Here is a 14,691-nt window from a genome sequence, read left to right on the forward strand (position 1 = left end):
AGGTGAACAATTATATACATTGAAAAGATTCAAATCATAATTATAAATAGTGCTGAAACACCTTCCCACCCTTAGCCCTGAGAAATTAAAAAGACAACATAAAACTCAGAGTGGAGAGAGAAGAGTGATCCATTGTCATGTGAGGAAATGGAGAATGACACATACTGGTTGCCCCTGCCACCAAGCTGGGTTATCTTTCTCCTTTGAAGAAAGTGAAAAATTCCTGTTGAGGTTTACATCATACATATTATTGTCAATGATGCCATGTGATTCTGGATATAACCCCTAAAATGATAATTTCAGAAAAAAAGATTTAAGATAAAATAATACATTAACAAATCATGCATTTAAATTGAAATAGCATAAGACCTGTAACTCTTATTTGAAAAGAAGTCATATACCTTTCAATATAAAACCCCTAGATCTGAACCCAAATACCAAATATATATTACTATTACATATATACCAGTTCCACCAAGGTCCATAGCTGCAAACAAATGATGTTAGGAAGATGATATGTGTTGATGGTTTTAATGTAAGTCTTATGTTATTAATAACTGCTAATTATAGATTCTATATTACAATAATGATTAGACACTGGTTTATTGGCAATAAGAGCAAGATATTTGTTACATAGAAACTATTAAGTATCAGATGTTGGCCAATGGGTTAAATGTGTTATCAGCACTCTAGAAGGAAGCCTGTCAAGTCTCTGTGCTTCTCCCTGTCATTCATCCATCAATCCAGTCATTCATTCAATCCACTCACAAAGACTCATTCAATCATTCCACACATTTTCACTGAATGTCTATGATACCATAGGCAATTATAACTACATTTAGATAGACTTTTAGGGTCATTATTTCAGAACATTACTATATATATGAATATGGATACATGCACATATATAGAATATTAATAGCACTTATGCATAATCCCTTACTTATATAGACATATAGTGGTGCTAGTGGTAAAAAAAAAATTCCACCTGCCAATGCAAAAGATATAAGAGGTGTGGGTTCAATCTTGAGTGAGGAAGATCCCCTGGAGTAGAAAATGGCAACCCACTCTAGTATTCTTGCCTAGAAAATTCCAAGGATAGAGGAACCTGGCAGGCTACAGTCCATGGTGTTGCAAAAGGGTTGGACATGACTTAGCAACTAAACAACAACATACATATTTATGTATGAGCACACACACATATATGTATTATATATTATGTATGTAGACTTATATGTGTGTGTGTGTGTGTGTGCGTGCGCGGTGCGTGCGCTCAGTTGCTCAGTCGTGAGACCTGGGTTTGATCCCTGGGTCAAGAAGATCCTCTGGAGAAGTGAATGGCAACCCACTCCAGTATTCTTGCTTGGGAAATCCCATGGACAGAGGGGCCAGGGGGTCTACAGTCCATGGGGTTGCAAAGAGTCAGACACGATTGAGCAACCAACACACAGTAATAAAAGACTAAATGCAAAGTAGTAAAAAGATAATGTTGTTTGGCAAGAAAGGTTGAGGCAGAGGACTCCTTAAGATGTTCCCTGAATCTATAAATATTAAAAAACTTAATCTTCCTTTGAGTTCATTTTGATCATTTCACTTACATCTTCTCATACACTGAGGAGAATTCATTGCTTTATTTGCTTTATTTAAAGAGATAAAGCCAGTTTGAATTCAACTACAAAACAGGAGACTTCACCACATTAAATATAATTTTTAAAACTAGATAAGAAAGAGATACTCCACATTAAAGTGGCTGTCTTCATACATAGCCTACCATTCCCACAGACCTTCAGATAAATGAGGGCTAATCAAAAGATCAGAGTAGAGGGTATTTCCCATGTCCCAGAGGCTATCCTGGCCTGTCACAGAGATAAATGAGCTGAACACTGGGGCACTCATTCATAGATAACTTCTCATAGCCCTGGATTCAGAGAAGGCAATGGCACCCCACTCCAGTACTCTTGCCTGGAAAATCCCATGGACGGAGGAGCCTGATGGGCTGCAGTCCACAGGGTCGCTAAGAGTCGGACACGACTGAGCGACTTCACTTTCACTTTTTCACTTTCATGCATTGGAGAAGGAAATGGCAACCCACTCCAGTGTTCTTGCCTGGAGAATCCCAGGGACGGGGGAGCCTGGTGGGCTGCCATCTATGGGGTCGCACAGAGCTGGACACGACTGAAGTGACTTAGCAGCAGCCCTGGATTGGCCTCATACTCAGACATTCCTTCCCAGCCTGAATTAAGCTGTGATTGCTACCACACATGATCCTGAATCTGTGGCTTGGCCAGCTCCTGCCTCAGCATTTCTGATGTGGTCAGTCCCATCGGGGGTCTGTCAGTCTTGCCACTGGACCAAGCACTTACCGTGACAATGGTATAATGATTTGGGAAGGTTTTGGTTGGATAGGCAGGTCTCAGGTATTGTGAATGAACTCCACATGTTTCTGCAACAAAGGATAGTGAGAAATTAAGACGTTGTTTCTTCCTCAGAAGTTGTTTGAATAACTAAAAATATGAACATGAAAGTTTCCCAGAGAAATAGAAAACTAACTAGGGGGTGAATTGCAGATAGAAAGAGGTTAAATTCTGATGCTTAAAATTCCTCTGTTTCAAGGAATGACAGTTTTCAGGAGAGGAGAGTGCTAAGTCAAGGATCAGGAAAATTTTTCTGTGAAGAGCCAGATAATAAATAAATAGGCTTTGAGAAAATGGCATGGCTCTGTTATAACAAAACTTTATTTGTAGACATCAAGACAAAGAAATTTCATGTAATTTCTTTTGCGTGGCACAAGGTATTCTTTTTTTTCCCCCAACCAATTAAGAATGAAGACAATTCTTAGCATTAGCAGACCATACGGAAATAAGCAGAGTGGGCCAGATTTGGCCCACAGGCCCAGATTGCTGACACCTGAGCTTAAAAGACCCTAAACTTTTAACACAGTGCCAGTTGTATTTGCGTTTGCTCTTCCTCTCTTTCTGACCTGGCTCATTAAAGTAAAATTTTCTATATAATATTTGCTTCCCAATATAACAAAAGCCAATACAACTGTCTAGATAACTGAAAAGGAATTTGACTTGTGTGAATGCACAAGCCCATGCCACGTAGTAATGTTTACAAAACTAACTTTCCACCTTATTATTTTCAGTACAGTTTCCATTTGATCAGCGAAGTTTCCTGTGCTCTGTTTTCCACAAAGCATGGCATTAATTTTGCTTTCAGTTATTTTGTTGTTTTCATCTGTGCAATAACCTTGCTCAAGAAAGTTAGAACCACTAAGGCACATTGCTTTTTCCTCTGCAAGAGTGACGTATGAGACATTTTCTGTACCAAAATCCTATCACCTCTAATTCTAAAAGAGAACTTCACCACGAGAGATTCTGTTTAGGTTAAAACAAAAGGTGCAAATGATTGTTGTCCAGAAAGCAACAAACTTTGCATCTGCAAATAATAAAGTTTTTCTCAAATAGGCTCAGAGTTGGTCTCCTTCCCAGCCAGGAAACCAGTATTTCCAATATGATCCAGGAATTTCCTCCTTCAGAATCTCCTTGGATCCAATATCAAGTCTACTAAATAGGACTCTGGTGGGGATGGTGAGGATTGAAAGGTGGAGGGAAAGGAGCTCAGAAAAAAAAAAAAAAAAATCTACATTTCTAGCAAGTGCCCCAAGTGGTTCTGATGTACTTGAACCTGAAGCTTGCTCTAGGTCATAATGTATAATCAAAAATTAAAATAACCGTTTTTCTTTTTTAGTCAATATCACCAACAAATAAACCTTGTCCTCAAATAGACAAAGATATATTTAATATGTTATGAAATCATATGATAAGAAAAATAAAATGAGATCTAATCTACTGACATAATTAGAAGAATTTAAGTGGAGAAGACAATCATACAATAAAGAGAGATATAAGGTTTCTGCTTTTATTTCCCTGAAGCATGTATGTGTTCAAATTCTTAAATGTGTCTAAAGGCACAGAGCATAAAATAAAAAGCAAACTAAGTTACCAGTGATGTAAAAGCATGACTCTTTCCTAGTCTTAAACAGGACATCTACAGATCTGTGGACTATCTACAGATTCAAGCTACCATTTTTGACCACCTGCCTTTGAACAAGAGCTATTAGAGAACAGCTCATCATAAGCAAGACCTACCATCATTTCTTCCTGATCTTAATCATTTAAATTATGACTGAACAGAATAATTTTGGAAGGAATAAATTAATAAGAATAGTTGCTTCTGTAGAGAAAAAGTAGGAAGATCAGGAAAGAATCTGTTGTAACTTTCAATATCATTTTTTAAAGTTTATTATTTGCATATTTTGTTCCTTAAAAAACATCTTTTTAAAAAGAAAGTAAACCAAAAATTTGAAAACATATATGGAATAAATATATACTCATAGTAACTATAAACTATAAGAAGGAATAGAAGACTGAATGGATGAGTAGATAAAATAGCTGAAGAATGTACAGATGCAGCAAAAACACTTCAAGGAAAGGAGCTCATAGCAGTAAACAGCTACATTAAAAAAAGAAGAAATTTCAAACAAACAACCTAATTTTATACCTTAAGGAACTAGAAAAAGAACAAGCAAACTCCAAAGTCAGCGAAAAAGAAAAAAACAATAAAGATTATAGCAGAAATAAATGAAACAGAGAAGAGAAAAGCAATTTTAAAAATCAACAAAATTAAAGTAGGTTTTTTGAAAAGATAAAATTGACAAAACTTTAGCTACATTAGGAAAAAGAGAAGACTCCAGTAAAGTCAGAAGCCAACACTACAGAAATAAAAAGGATTATAAGAGACTATTATGAACAAATGTAAAGAGTCTCCCCACAATACAGGAGCCCTGGGGTTCAATCCCTGGGTCAGGAAGATCCCCTGGAGAAGGAAACGGTAACCCATTCCAGTATGCTTGCCTGGAAAATTCCATGGACAGAGGAGCCTGGTGGGCTACACAGTTGATGGGGTCACAAAGAGTTGGACACGACTGAGTGACTAACACTTCCAATGCTTCTCTAGCCTGAATTATGAAGAAATAGAAAATCTGAACCGACCAATAACAAGTAATGGAAAACTTCCTAACAGAAAAGCCCAAGATGGCGTCACAAGTTAATTTTACCTAATATTTAAAGAAGCCTATCCTTTCTCCAGAGGATCTTCCTGACCCAGGAATCGAACTGGGGCCTCCTGTATTTCAGGCAGATTCTTTACCAACTAAGCTATCAGGAAAGCCCTTTAAAGATGGATTAATGCCAATATTTAAAGAAGGAAAGTGAAAAGTGAAAGTGAAATTTGCTGTCGTATCCGACTCTTTGCCACCCCGTGGGCTATACAATCCATGGAATTCTCCAGGCCAAAATACTGGAGAGGGTAGCCTTTCCAGGGGATCTTCCCAACACAGGGATCAAACCCAGGTCTCCCACATTGCAGGTGGATTCTTTACCAACTGAGCCACCAGGGAAGCCCAAGAATACTAGACTGGGTAGCATATCCTTTCTTTGGGGGATCTTCCTGACACAGGAATAAAACTGGGGTCTCCTGCATCACAGGCAGATTATTTACCAGCTGAGCTATCAGGGCAGCCCTTTAAAGAAGGATTAATGCCAGTTCTAAAACTTTGCCAAAAAACAAACAAACAAAGAGGAGAGAATATGCTAAGATTCATTTTATGAGATTAACATTACCCCGATGCCAAAGCCAGATAAGGATACTAAAGAAAAAGAAAATTACAGGCCAATACCTTCATGAATTTAGAGCAAAAAAATTCAACAAAATACGAGTAAGACAAATTCAACGGCACATTATAAGGATCATACACCAAAGTCAAGTGAGATTTATCCCTGGGACACAAGCATGGTTACTACTAGTCTTCTCATAACCCGTTTCACATCTAACTTTCCAAGAAATCTGACTTCCAGTTCAAGACAAATTACTTCTATCTCACTTGACAGTTTGCTGATCCTGGACCATCTTTTGTCTGTTCTCATCCACATTGAGACAAGAAAATGTTCTCACTAGAGTCCATGACCCTTTGGTAGTCACTGGTATAGCTCATGGCACTGCGGTATTAGACCATACTCAGTCTCCAGGCAGTTTGATGGGACACTGGAGATGAAGTCCTAGACTTCCTTAAAGTGATGCCTTCTGTCACACACCTCATCTCAAGCCTACCATTCTCTGGAGGTCCTAATCCTAACTCTTTTACCACATCTACTCTTAATTGGGCCTCCTGGAAATGAAGAGCCCATTTTGCCTTGGTGATGTCTTCACACATTAAAGGGACTATTAAACTATTAAAAAAATAGTTTAAATCTTCAAAAGGGAAGACTCTCAATGGCCCAATATTTCACTGGTGTCCTTTCCAACTTTCTGTGGGATGAACAAATCAAATAATTCCACTTCTAAAGGGGTTTGGTTCAGCCTGGTTAGATAAATTCCCTTTGGGAACCCAGGTTTTGCTATCTAGACTACTAGAGGAAATGCAGATAAGGAAATAGAAACTGACTGTTGTTAATTACTTTCCAGGACACAGTGACTCAGCAGCAAGTGACAAATCCTAAATTTGGAGCCAGTTTTGTCAGAGACCCAACCTCTTAATCTGTTAGCTTAAGATCTGACTCAAAGAGTGAGGAGGAGGCTGAAGAGACAAAGCCCTTTGTGTTGCAGGGGGAAGTAATTTATCTTTCTACAGTCAAGGAATGTTAGTGCTGGAATTAGCAGTAGAAATAATAAGGTCTAATTCTCTCATTTTCATACTGTAAAATTTTCATACTGCTCTGGGAGTTGGTGACGGACAGGGAGGCCTGGCATGCTGCAGTCCCTGGGGTTGAAAAGAGTCAGACATGACTGAGCAACTGAATTGAATCCTCTCATTTTACAAATGATGAATCTAAGGTCCAGAAAAGGTGATCAGCTTAGAGTCAAACAGCTTTAAAAAAAAAAATAATTTGGAGGAAAATAAAACTGTCATAAAATTTGAGGACCATGGAGGTAAAAGAGGGCCTAACAAAAGGAGGAAGTAAGAGAAGAATTGCAGAGCACTGAACAGTGTGGGCCCTGGAGCCAGCCCTCTGATATTTCTTAGCTTTATGTCCTTGGCTATTCTATTCCTCTTTTTTTTTTTTAATTTTTATTTTATAATGGAGTATAGTTTATTTACAACGTTGAGTTAGTTTCAAGTGTACAGCAAAGTGACTCAGTTGCACATGTATCTATTCTCTTTCAGATTTTTTTTCCCATATATAGGTTATTACTCCATTCCTCTCTATTATTAACTTTATAAAATTGTGCCCTAACACAGAAGGACAACATCATGATAAAGATGGCAATAAAAATGACAATTATAGTAATAACTTAAAACCATCCAAGGTACACTATGTGTATAGTCCAGTGGTATTTCTATTAGGTGGGAAGTGAACATTTTACAGATGTAGAGACTGGGGCACCAACAGGGGAAGTAAACTTGCTAGTAAGAGGTGGAGCCAGGTTCCAGGCATCTTGATTCCAGAACTGGACAGAAATACTGGACTTTTCACCTATGGTTGTTGTTGTTTGGTTGCTGTGTCCAACTCTTTGTGACCCCATGACTGTAGTCCACCAGCTTCCTCTGCCTATGGGATTTCCCAAACAAAAATACTGGAGTGGAATGCCATTGCCTTCTCCAGGGGATCTTCCCAAACCAGGGTTCAAACTTGCATCTCTTGCATTGGCAGGCAGATTCTTTACCACTGAGCCACCAGGGAAGCCACTTCACCTATGGGAGCCTTGGTATATGCTGGTCTGTCTGGTCTCCTCAGGTTCCTTCAGGGTTCCTATTCTTACTGGTCATATTCACCTTGCTAAAACCCAGAACCTAGATATGACAGGCACCATTTTTTGAGACATTATCTAGGAACAGATTTTCATAGAGCAGAAGTTATATTCAATTACAAAACAAATCAAAATAAACAAAAGGGTGAGCATGCTGCAAAAAAGAAGGAGGAGCCAACAAGTGTAAAATAGATATCATTAGTGAAGTCATCAAAACTCTTGAGAGGACCTGGGCTGAGACAAATCACTAACATTAAAGGTTAAAAAGAAAGCTGCACTATTTGGAGATTAACTAATTAGTTAATCTGTCATCCATACACATCTGATTGTAGGAGGCTTACTCAGTTTATTGATGTTAGGTACTAGAGTACTCCATGTCTGTAAATATTCAGCTCTAAATCCATCCATGGAAAACAAAATAACTGGTGGCAGGTCAAACCTGAAAATTAAAAACAAAAATTTAGACCAGTATTTTGATTTTTTCAAAAAGACTCTTTTCTGTACTACTTACAATTCTCTAAATTTGAGAATGCTAAGAAAGTATGTCAGAAATAGTTCTAAGTTTTCCTTTTTCTTTTTAAATATTATTTCCCTTTACAATCAGTGTTTCCAGTACATTGTTAATCCATATAAAAATGTACAATATCTTTTTAAGGTGTTACATAAATTATCTGGGTCTTTCAACTTGGGAATGTACCTTCTTTTGAGTTCTAGAGTTTAAACAGTTTTGCCTAACTTTATTTCCATTTGCTCCTTGTCACTGGCTATCTGTGACACCCAAGTATACCATGTAAGAAATTTGTCTAGCCCTGAGCATTTACAATGAACAGGCAGTGAGTGGAGGAGAAAAATCAGGGGCTTCGGCCTCAGCAAGGCTTGAAATCTATTCTCTTCACTAACAAAACATCAACAGAAATGGAATTCTATATTGTAGACCTTTCACAATCCTGGCTTTGGCTAAAGATCCAAAAGCAATGATTCCTGAGTTCAATGCTCACACTCAAAATTATATGTTACAATTATTCTACCACTTTTTGGATACAACTATTGTTATTGTGATATGGAATTCATGAACTCTGAAACTTATGTTTTATTATTCTGAAGTTCTACATTTTTGAACTTTCAGGATATTAGTATTAACTTCCAAAGCATTACAATCTCATTTTAGATGAGTATGTAAGTTACAATAATGAAAGGTAACTTTGGGTTATAGCCAGTGACTATCTTTTTTTCCATCTAACATTTTTTCACTTCTAAAATTGTATTTGTATTTCATACACACACAATTAAAGATGTAGCTTCATCATTCTTTTCCATACTGAACGCCACTGTGTAGCCATCACCCAGATCACAAAACAGAATATTATTTAGAATCTTTCCCTCATGCTCTCATCTACTCAAAAACTTCTGCAAACCACACCTCACTAAGATGATCAATGTCTTGACTTCTAACAGCATAGATTAGCTGTGTCTATTTTTGTACTTAGATTTATATGCAACAGAATCATACAGTGCGTATTCCACTGTGTCTAGCTGCTTTTACTTAACATTAAGCTTGAGGTCCATCCATAATTTTGTATATGGTTGTAGATCATTCATTCTCATGGTTGTCTAGAAGTCCAGTGAAAGAATAAACCACAACTGATTCATTCTATTGATAGGCATTTGGATACTGTCCAGTTTAGGGCTATTATGAATAACAGCTATGAACACAGTAACTTTGTTTTGAATTCTAAACATAGTGCATGCAAATAAGAATGGCAAAGAAATTTTCAACTCTGTGCTCAAGCAGTTTATCTATACTCTTGAATAAAAATATGTGTTTCCAAGGAATTTGGTTAGAATATGTCTTTAAAAATTCTGACAAATGCCCAGTATTATCATAAAGAAAATTTTGAATGCTGTTATCAGCTAAAAACAAAAATAATTTCAGTTTCTATCAATATGTTTGAGTAGAGCTAAAAAAAATTAATTAGCATAGCCATCTATTTGCACATTATAAAGGAAATTGTGAGGAGAGTCTGGACGATGTCCATTTGGTTTCCCAGAATATGCATTTACTGAAGAGTAACCCATTTAACAAATATCTGAGATGGGCTTTGCATTAGATGGGCTTCCCAGATAGCTCAGCTGGTAAAGTATCCACCTGCTGTGTGGGAGACCTGAGTTCAATCCCTGGGGTGAGAAGATCCCTTGGAAAAGGGAAAGGCTACCCACTCCAGTGTTCTAGACTGGAGAATTCAAAGACTGTATAGTCCGTGGGGTGGCAAAGAGTCAGACATAACTGAGCAACTTTCACTTCATTTCACTTGTGCTAAAAAAAGTGAAAGTGAAAGTTAAGTCACTCAGTTCTGTCCAACTCTTTTGCAACCCCATGGACTACAGCCCACCAGGCTCCCCCATCCATGGGATTTTCCACACAAGAGTACTGGAGTGGGTTCCCATTTCCTTCTCCAGGGGATCTTCCCAACTCAGGGATTGAACCCTGGTCTCCTGCATTGCAAGCAGACGCTTTACCATCTGAGTCATCAGGGAACTTGTCACTTGTGCTAGATACTGAGAACAAAGGCATTAAGGAATTATAGCCTTTAACTGTGTGTGTGCTTAGTCACTCAGTTGTGTCTGACTCTTTGAGACCCCATGGACTGTAGCACACCAGGCTCCTCTGTCTGGCTTCTCCAGGCAAGAATACTGGCGTGGGTTGCCATTCTCTTCTCCAGGGGATCTTCTCAACTCAGGGATCAAATCCAGTCTCTTGCATTGCAGGCAGATTCTTTATCATCTGAGCCACCAGAGAAGCCCTACAGCCCTTATGTAGGGGATGAAATTAAGAAGTAAACAGAAGTGATTAAGGACTAGATTTAGGTACAGGATGCTATTCAAGTACATAGATTCAGTCTTGGTAAGGTGAGAGCAGGCTCTCCAGAGGGTATGACATGTGAACTGACCCCTAAAGAACAAACAGAAATGATATGAAGAGAAAGGGACCAATGTTTCACTCAGAGAAAACACACTGTGCAAAAGCCCATGTGAGATAAACAATACATACAATAACATTTATGAGTCTCAGAAACATTGGGTTAAGCAAACAATAAAAGAAAACAAACAAAAAAGAAAACAAAAGACAGACTTAAAAGGATATATGGTATGAGTGCATTTACATAAAATTCTAAAACATGAATCTATGGTGATGAACAATATGAAAAGATATGACACTGAAAGATGAACTCCCCAGGTTTGTAGGTGCCCAATATGCTACTGGAGAACAGTGCAGAAATAACTCCAGAAAGAATCAAGAGACAGAGCTAAAGTGAAAACAACACCCAGCTGTGGATTTCCGATGCTGTAAAGAACAATATTGCATAGGAACCTGATCTATGAATAAAGGTAAATTGAAAGTGGTCAAACAGGAGATGGCAAGAGTGAATATTGACATTTTAGGAATCAGTGAACTAAAATGGACTGGAATGGGCTAATTTAACTCAGATGACCATTATATCTACTACTGTGGGCAAGAATCCCTTAGAAGAAATGGAGTAGCCCTCATAATCAACATAAGAGTCCAAAATGTAGTACTTGGATGCAATCTCAAAAAAAAACCAGAATGATCTCTATTAGTTTCCAAGGCAAATCATTCAATATCACAGTAATCCAAGTCTATGCCCTGACCAGCAATGCTGAAGAAGCTGAAGTTGAATGGTTTATGAAGACTTACAAGACTTTCTAGAACTAACACCCAAAAAAGACATCCTTTTCATTTCAGGGGACTGGAATGCAAAAGTAGAAATCAAGAGATACCTGGAGTAACAGGCAAGTTTGACCTTGGAGTACAAAATGAAGCAGGGCAAAGGCTAATAGACTTTTGCCAAGAGAATGCACTGATTACAGAAAACACCCTCTTCCAACAACACAGGGATGACTCTACACATGGACATCACCAGATGGTCAATACCAAAGTCAGATTGATTATATTCTTTGAAGCCAAAGACAGAGAAGCTCTATACAATCAGCAAAAACTGTGGTGCTGGAGAAGACCTTTGAGAGTCCCTTGGATTGTAAGGAGATCAAAAAAGTCAATCGTAAAGGAAATCAGTCTTTAATATTCATTGGAAGGACTGATGCTCAAGCTGAAACTCCAATACTTTGGCCACCTGATGTGAAGAGCTGACTCATTGGAAAAGCCCCTGATGCTGGGAAAGACTGAAGGCAGAAGGAGAAGGGGACGACAGAGTGTGAGATGGTTGGATGGCATCACTGACTCGATGGACATGAATTTTAACAGGCTCCAGAAGTTGGTGATGGGCGAGGAAGCCTGGCGTGCTGCAGTCCATGGGGTCGTAAAGAGTAAGACATGACTGAGTGACTGAACTGAACTGATGGTGATGAAAATCAGAACAGAGACATCTTTCTGGGGGCATGGAAATATTCTATATATTGGAAATATTCTATATCTGTGGGTTACACAGGTTTCTGACTTTCTAAAAATTATACTTAAGCATGAATACTTCAATGAACAAGAACTACATCTCAAAAAATAAGAATGGAAAATTTGGACTGTTTACAGTGTGTAGAAAACAATCATCCAGGAATTTAAGTGACATATTGCAATTTGTGTTCAGTTCAGTTCAGTTGCTCAGTTGTGTCTGACTCTTTGTGACCCCATGGACTGCAGCATGCCAGGCCTCCCTGTCCATCACCAACTCCTGGAGTTTAGTCACAGGCAAGGACCCCAACTCAAGTCTTTTTTTTTTTTTTAATTCTAAATTCTTTACTCTTCTACCTAGAAACTTCTGAAGAGGGTAGCTGGATCTGGTATAAACCAAAGTAACATGATGTACAAATAGACACATTATCCACACACATTTTTTTAAATGAAGTAATATTATCTAAAAATGTCTCCATCAATTCTTTCTATAGCCTGATAGTGTTTTCTCTTTTTGTCTCACTATCATGTTCCCACTGCTTGGGCGGGAATAGTGAAGCAGATGAAGGGCAAAAAGGAATACCAGAGGCAAAGGGGAAATCCATCTTGACTGTGAGGGGACATGGGGCATACTTCCAGGGCTGGACCAAGTCCTGGGAAGGTGGGGTGAGGTGTGATGCCTCCCGTGTTCATCATCCATGCCCATCTGACAGAGTTTTCCTCATCCATTCTCCAAGGTCCACCTTTCACAGTGAGGCCTTCCATGGACAATTCTCTTCCCTTTCCCTCAGTGAGAATAAATCTGAAGGGCCAGGATGACAATGGTAAAAGAGTTTGGGCTAACCTCATTTAGATCTAAATTCTAGTTCTGATTTTTATAGGACCTTGGGATGTTACTACAAATACTTGATTGTTGTAAGATAAGAACTTAATACAAGTTGCTTTGTAAACAATAAAGCAAACCAAAGTGCGTTGTGAGTTGGGAGCTACAAGAAATCTAATCTTTTGTTAACTGTTTTGTTTTCAAATGTAAACATGGTGGAGGAAATTTCATCCTGCCTTAACTACATTTCCATGTGCATCTATTAAAGGAGGATAAACACGGCCATGTCCGTCTCACCCTTCTGGGCACTGAGGCTGCTGGGCTGTGCTGCACTCTTCATCCACCCATGAGGTTTCTCCTGAAAAGCATAAGATCAACATCTTTGGACAAGAAAAGAGAAACCAACATTCAATGGATATGATCTTTCCAAATGACTTAATTCATGCTACTCCAATGATGAAATTCATACAGAACGTGTTAAATACTAGTTCACATGTTGGCAAGGTCAGTGCCTGTAGCAATTTGCACAGGTCAGTAACCTATACTAACAATATCAAGAAGCCCATCTTTACCAAGAAAACAAAGGGAATTCTTTTAGTGGAAAGGGACAATTTCTTCTTTCTTTTATTTATTTTTTCCAAATAATGTTTTTTCCCTGAAAGACAAGGCTTTCCCAACCACTAGGGAAAAATGAGTTTAATAAATGAAAGTGTTAATCACTCAATTGTGTCTGGCTCTTTGCAACCCCGTGGACTGTAGTCCGCCAGGTTCCTCTGTCCATGGGGTTTCCCAGGAAAGAATACGGGAATGAGTTGCCACTCCCTTCCCCAGGGGATCTTTCCAACCCAGGGATCAAACCTGGGTCTCCTGCACTGCAGGCAGATTCTTCACCAACTGAGCTACCAGGGGCCCTTTAATTGACATAGGTATATAGTCTAAAGAAAAATGAAAAGAAAGCATGAATAAAGGAGAAATAACCAAGGAGAATGATTGATATTGATATTAAATGGGAAAAATTGAACAAATTTTTAAGATCATAACTTAAAAATTCTCACTCCATGGATGCTTCTGTTTATGGAACATTTCAACTTGTTAATGAAGTAGAAATGATCTAATATGAATGCCATCATTTGCAACTCCTAATGGACTATAGTCCATGGGGTCACAAAGAGTTGGACACAACTTAGCAACTCAGCACACATGCAATGAATCTATGCAATCATCATACATGCCTAACATGACCAAAATAACCCCAAACAGACAGATATGCCTCTTGATGGAAGTAACACCACTAAGTGTGAAGGATACATGATAGATAGATAGGTAGACACTTGAATCTGAACAGTCCTCTAGTTCTAACTACCAGTTTGCAGGAAATATGGGAGAAGACAAAATGCTTAAGTCACAGAAGATCCAATCTACAAATCCCAGACTGGAAAATTCTACAGAATAAATGACTCCATTTATCCAACATGTAAATTGCATGAGAGGAAGTAAAGGAAGGGAAAACCTACTTTTAAAGGACTCGAAATATATCAGCCAATTGAAATGTCTGAAATCTCTTTGGATCCTACTTGAAATAAATATTTTTTAATATCATGAAACAGAAAAATCTGAACACAGATTTGATATTTGT

General features: G+C 38.3%; 1 protein-coding gene across 2 annotated transcripts in view; it reads right to left on the reverse strand.

Moving 5' to 3' along the window:
- ENPP3 (ectonucleotide pyrophosphatase/phosphodiesterase 3) overlaps positions 1–14,691 on the reverse strand; it is a 109,237-nt gene that overhangs the window by 69,247 nt on the left and 25,299 nt on the right. Inside the window, exons 5-8 of one of the 2 annotated variants that reach the window (XM_025294526.3) lie at positions 13,353–13,413; positions 8,151–8,248; positions 2,364–2,443; positions 166–285 (exon numbers count right to left, since the gene is read on the reverse strand). In XM_025294526.3, coding sequence (XP_025150311.2) covers positions 166–285; positions 2,364–2,443; positions 8,151–8,248; positions 13,353–13,413 — 359 coding nt within the window. The remainder of the gene's footprint in view (positions 1–165; positions 286–2,363; positions 2,444–8,150; positions 8,249–13,352; positions 13,414–14,691) is intronic. The other variant, XM_025294527.3, reaches the window with a different exon arrangement.

This window comes from Bubalus bubalis, chromosome 10 (genome assembly GCF_019923935.1).
Source record: "Bubalus bubalis isolate 160015118507 breed Murrah chromosome 10, NDDB_SH_1, whole genome shotgun sequence".
NCBI classification, from domain to species: domain Eukaryota; kingdom Metazoa; phylum Chordata; class Mammalia; order Artiodactyla; family Bovidae; genus Bubalus; species Bubalus bubalis.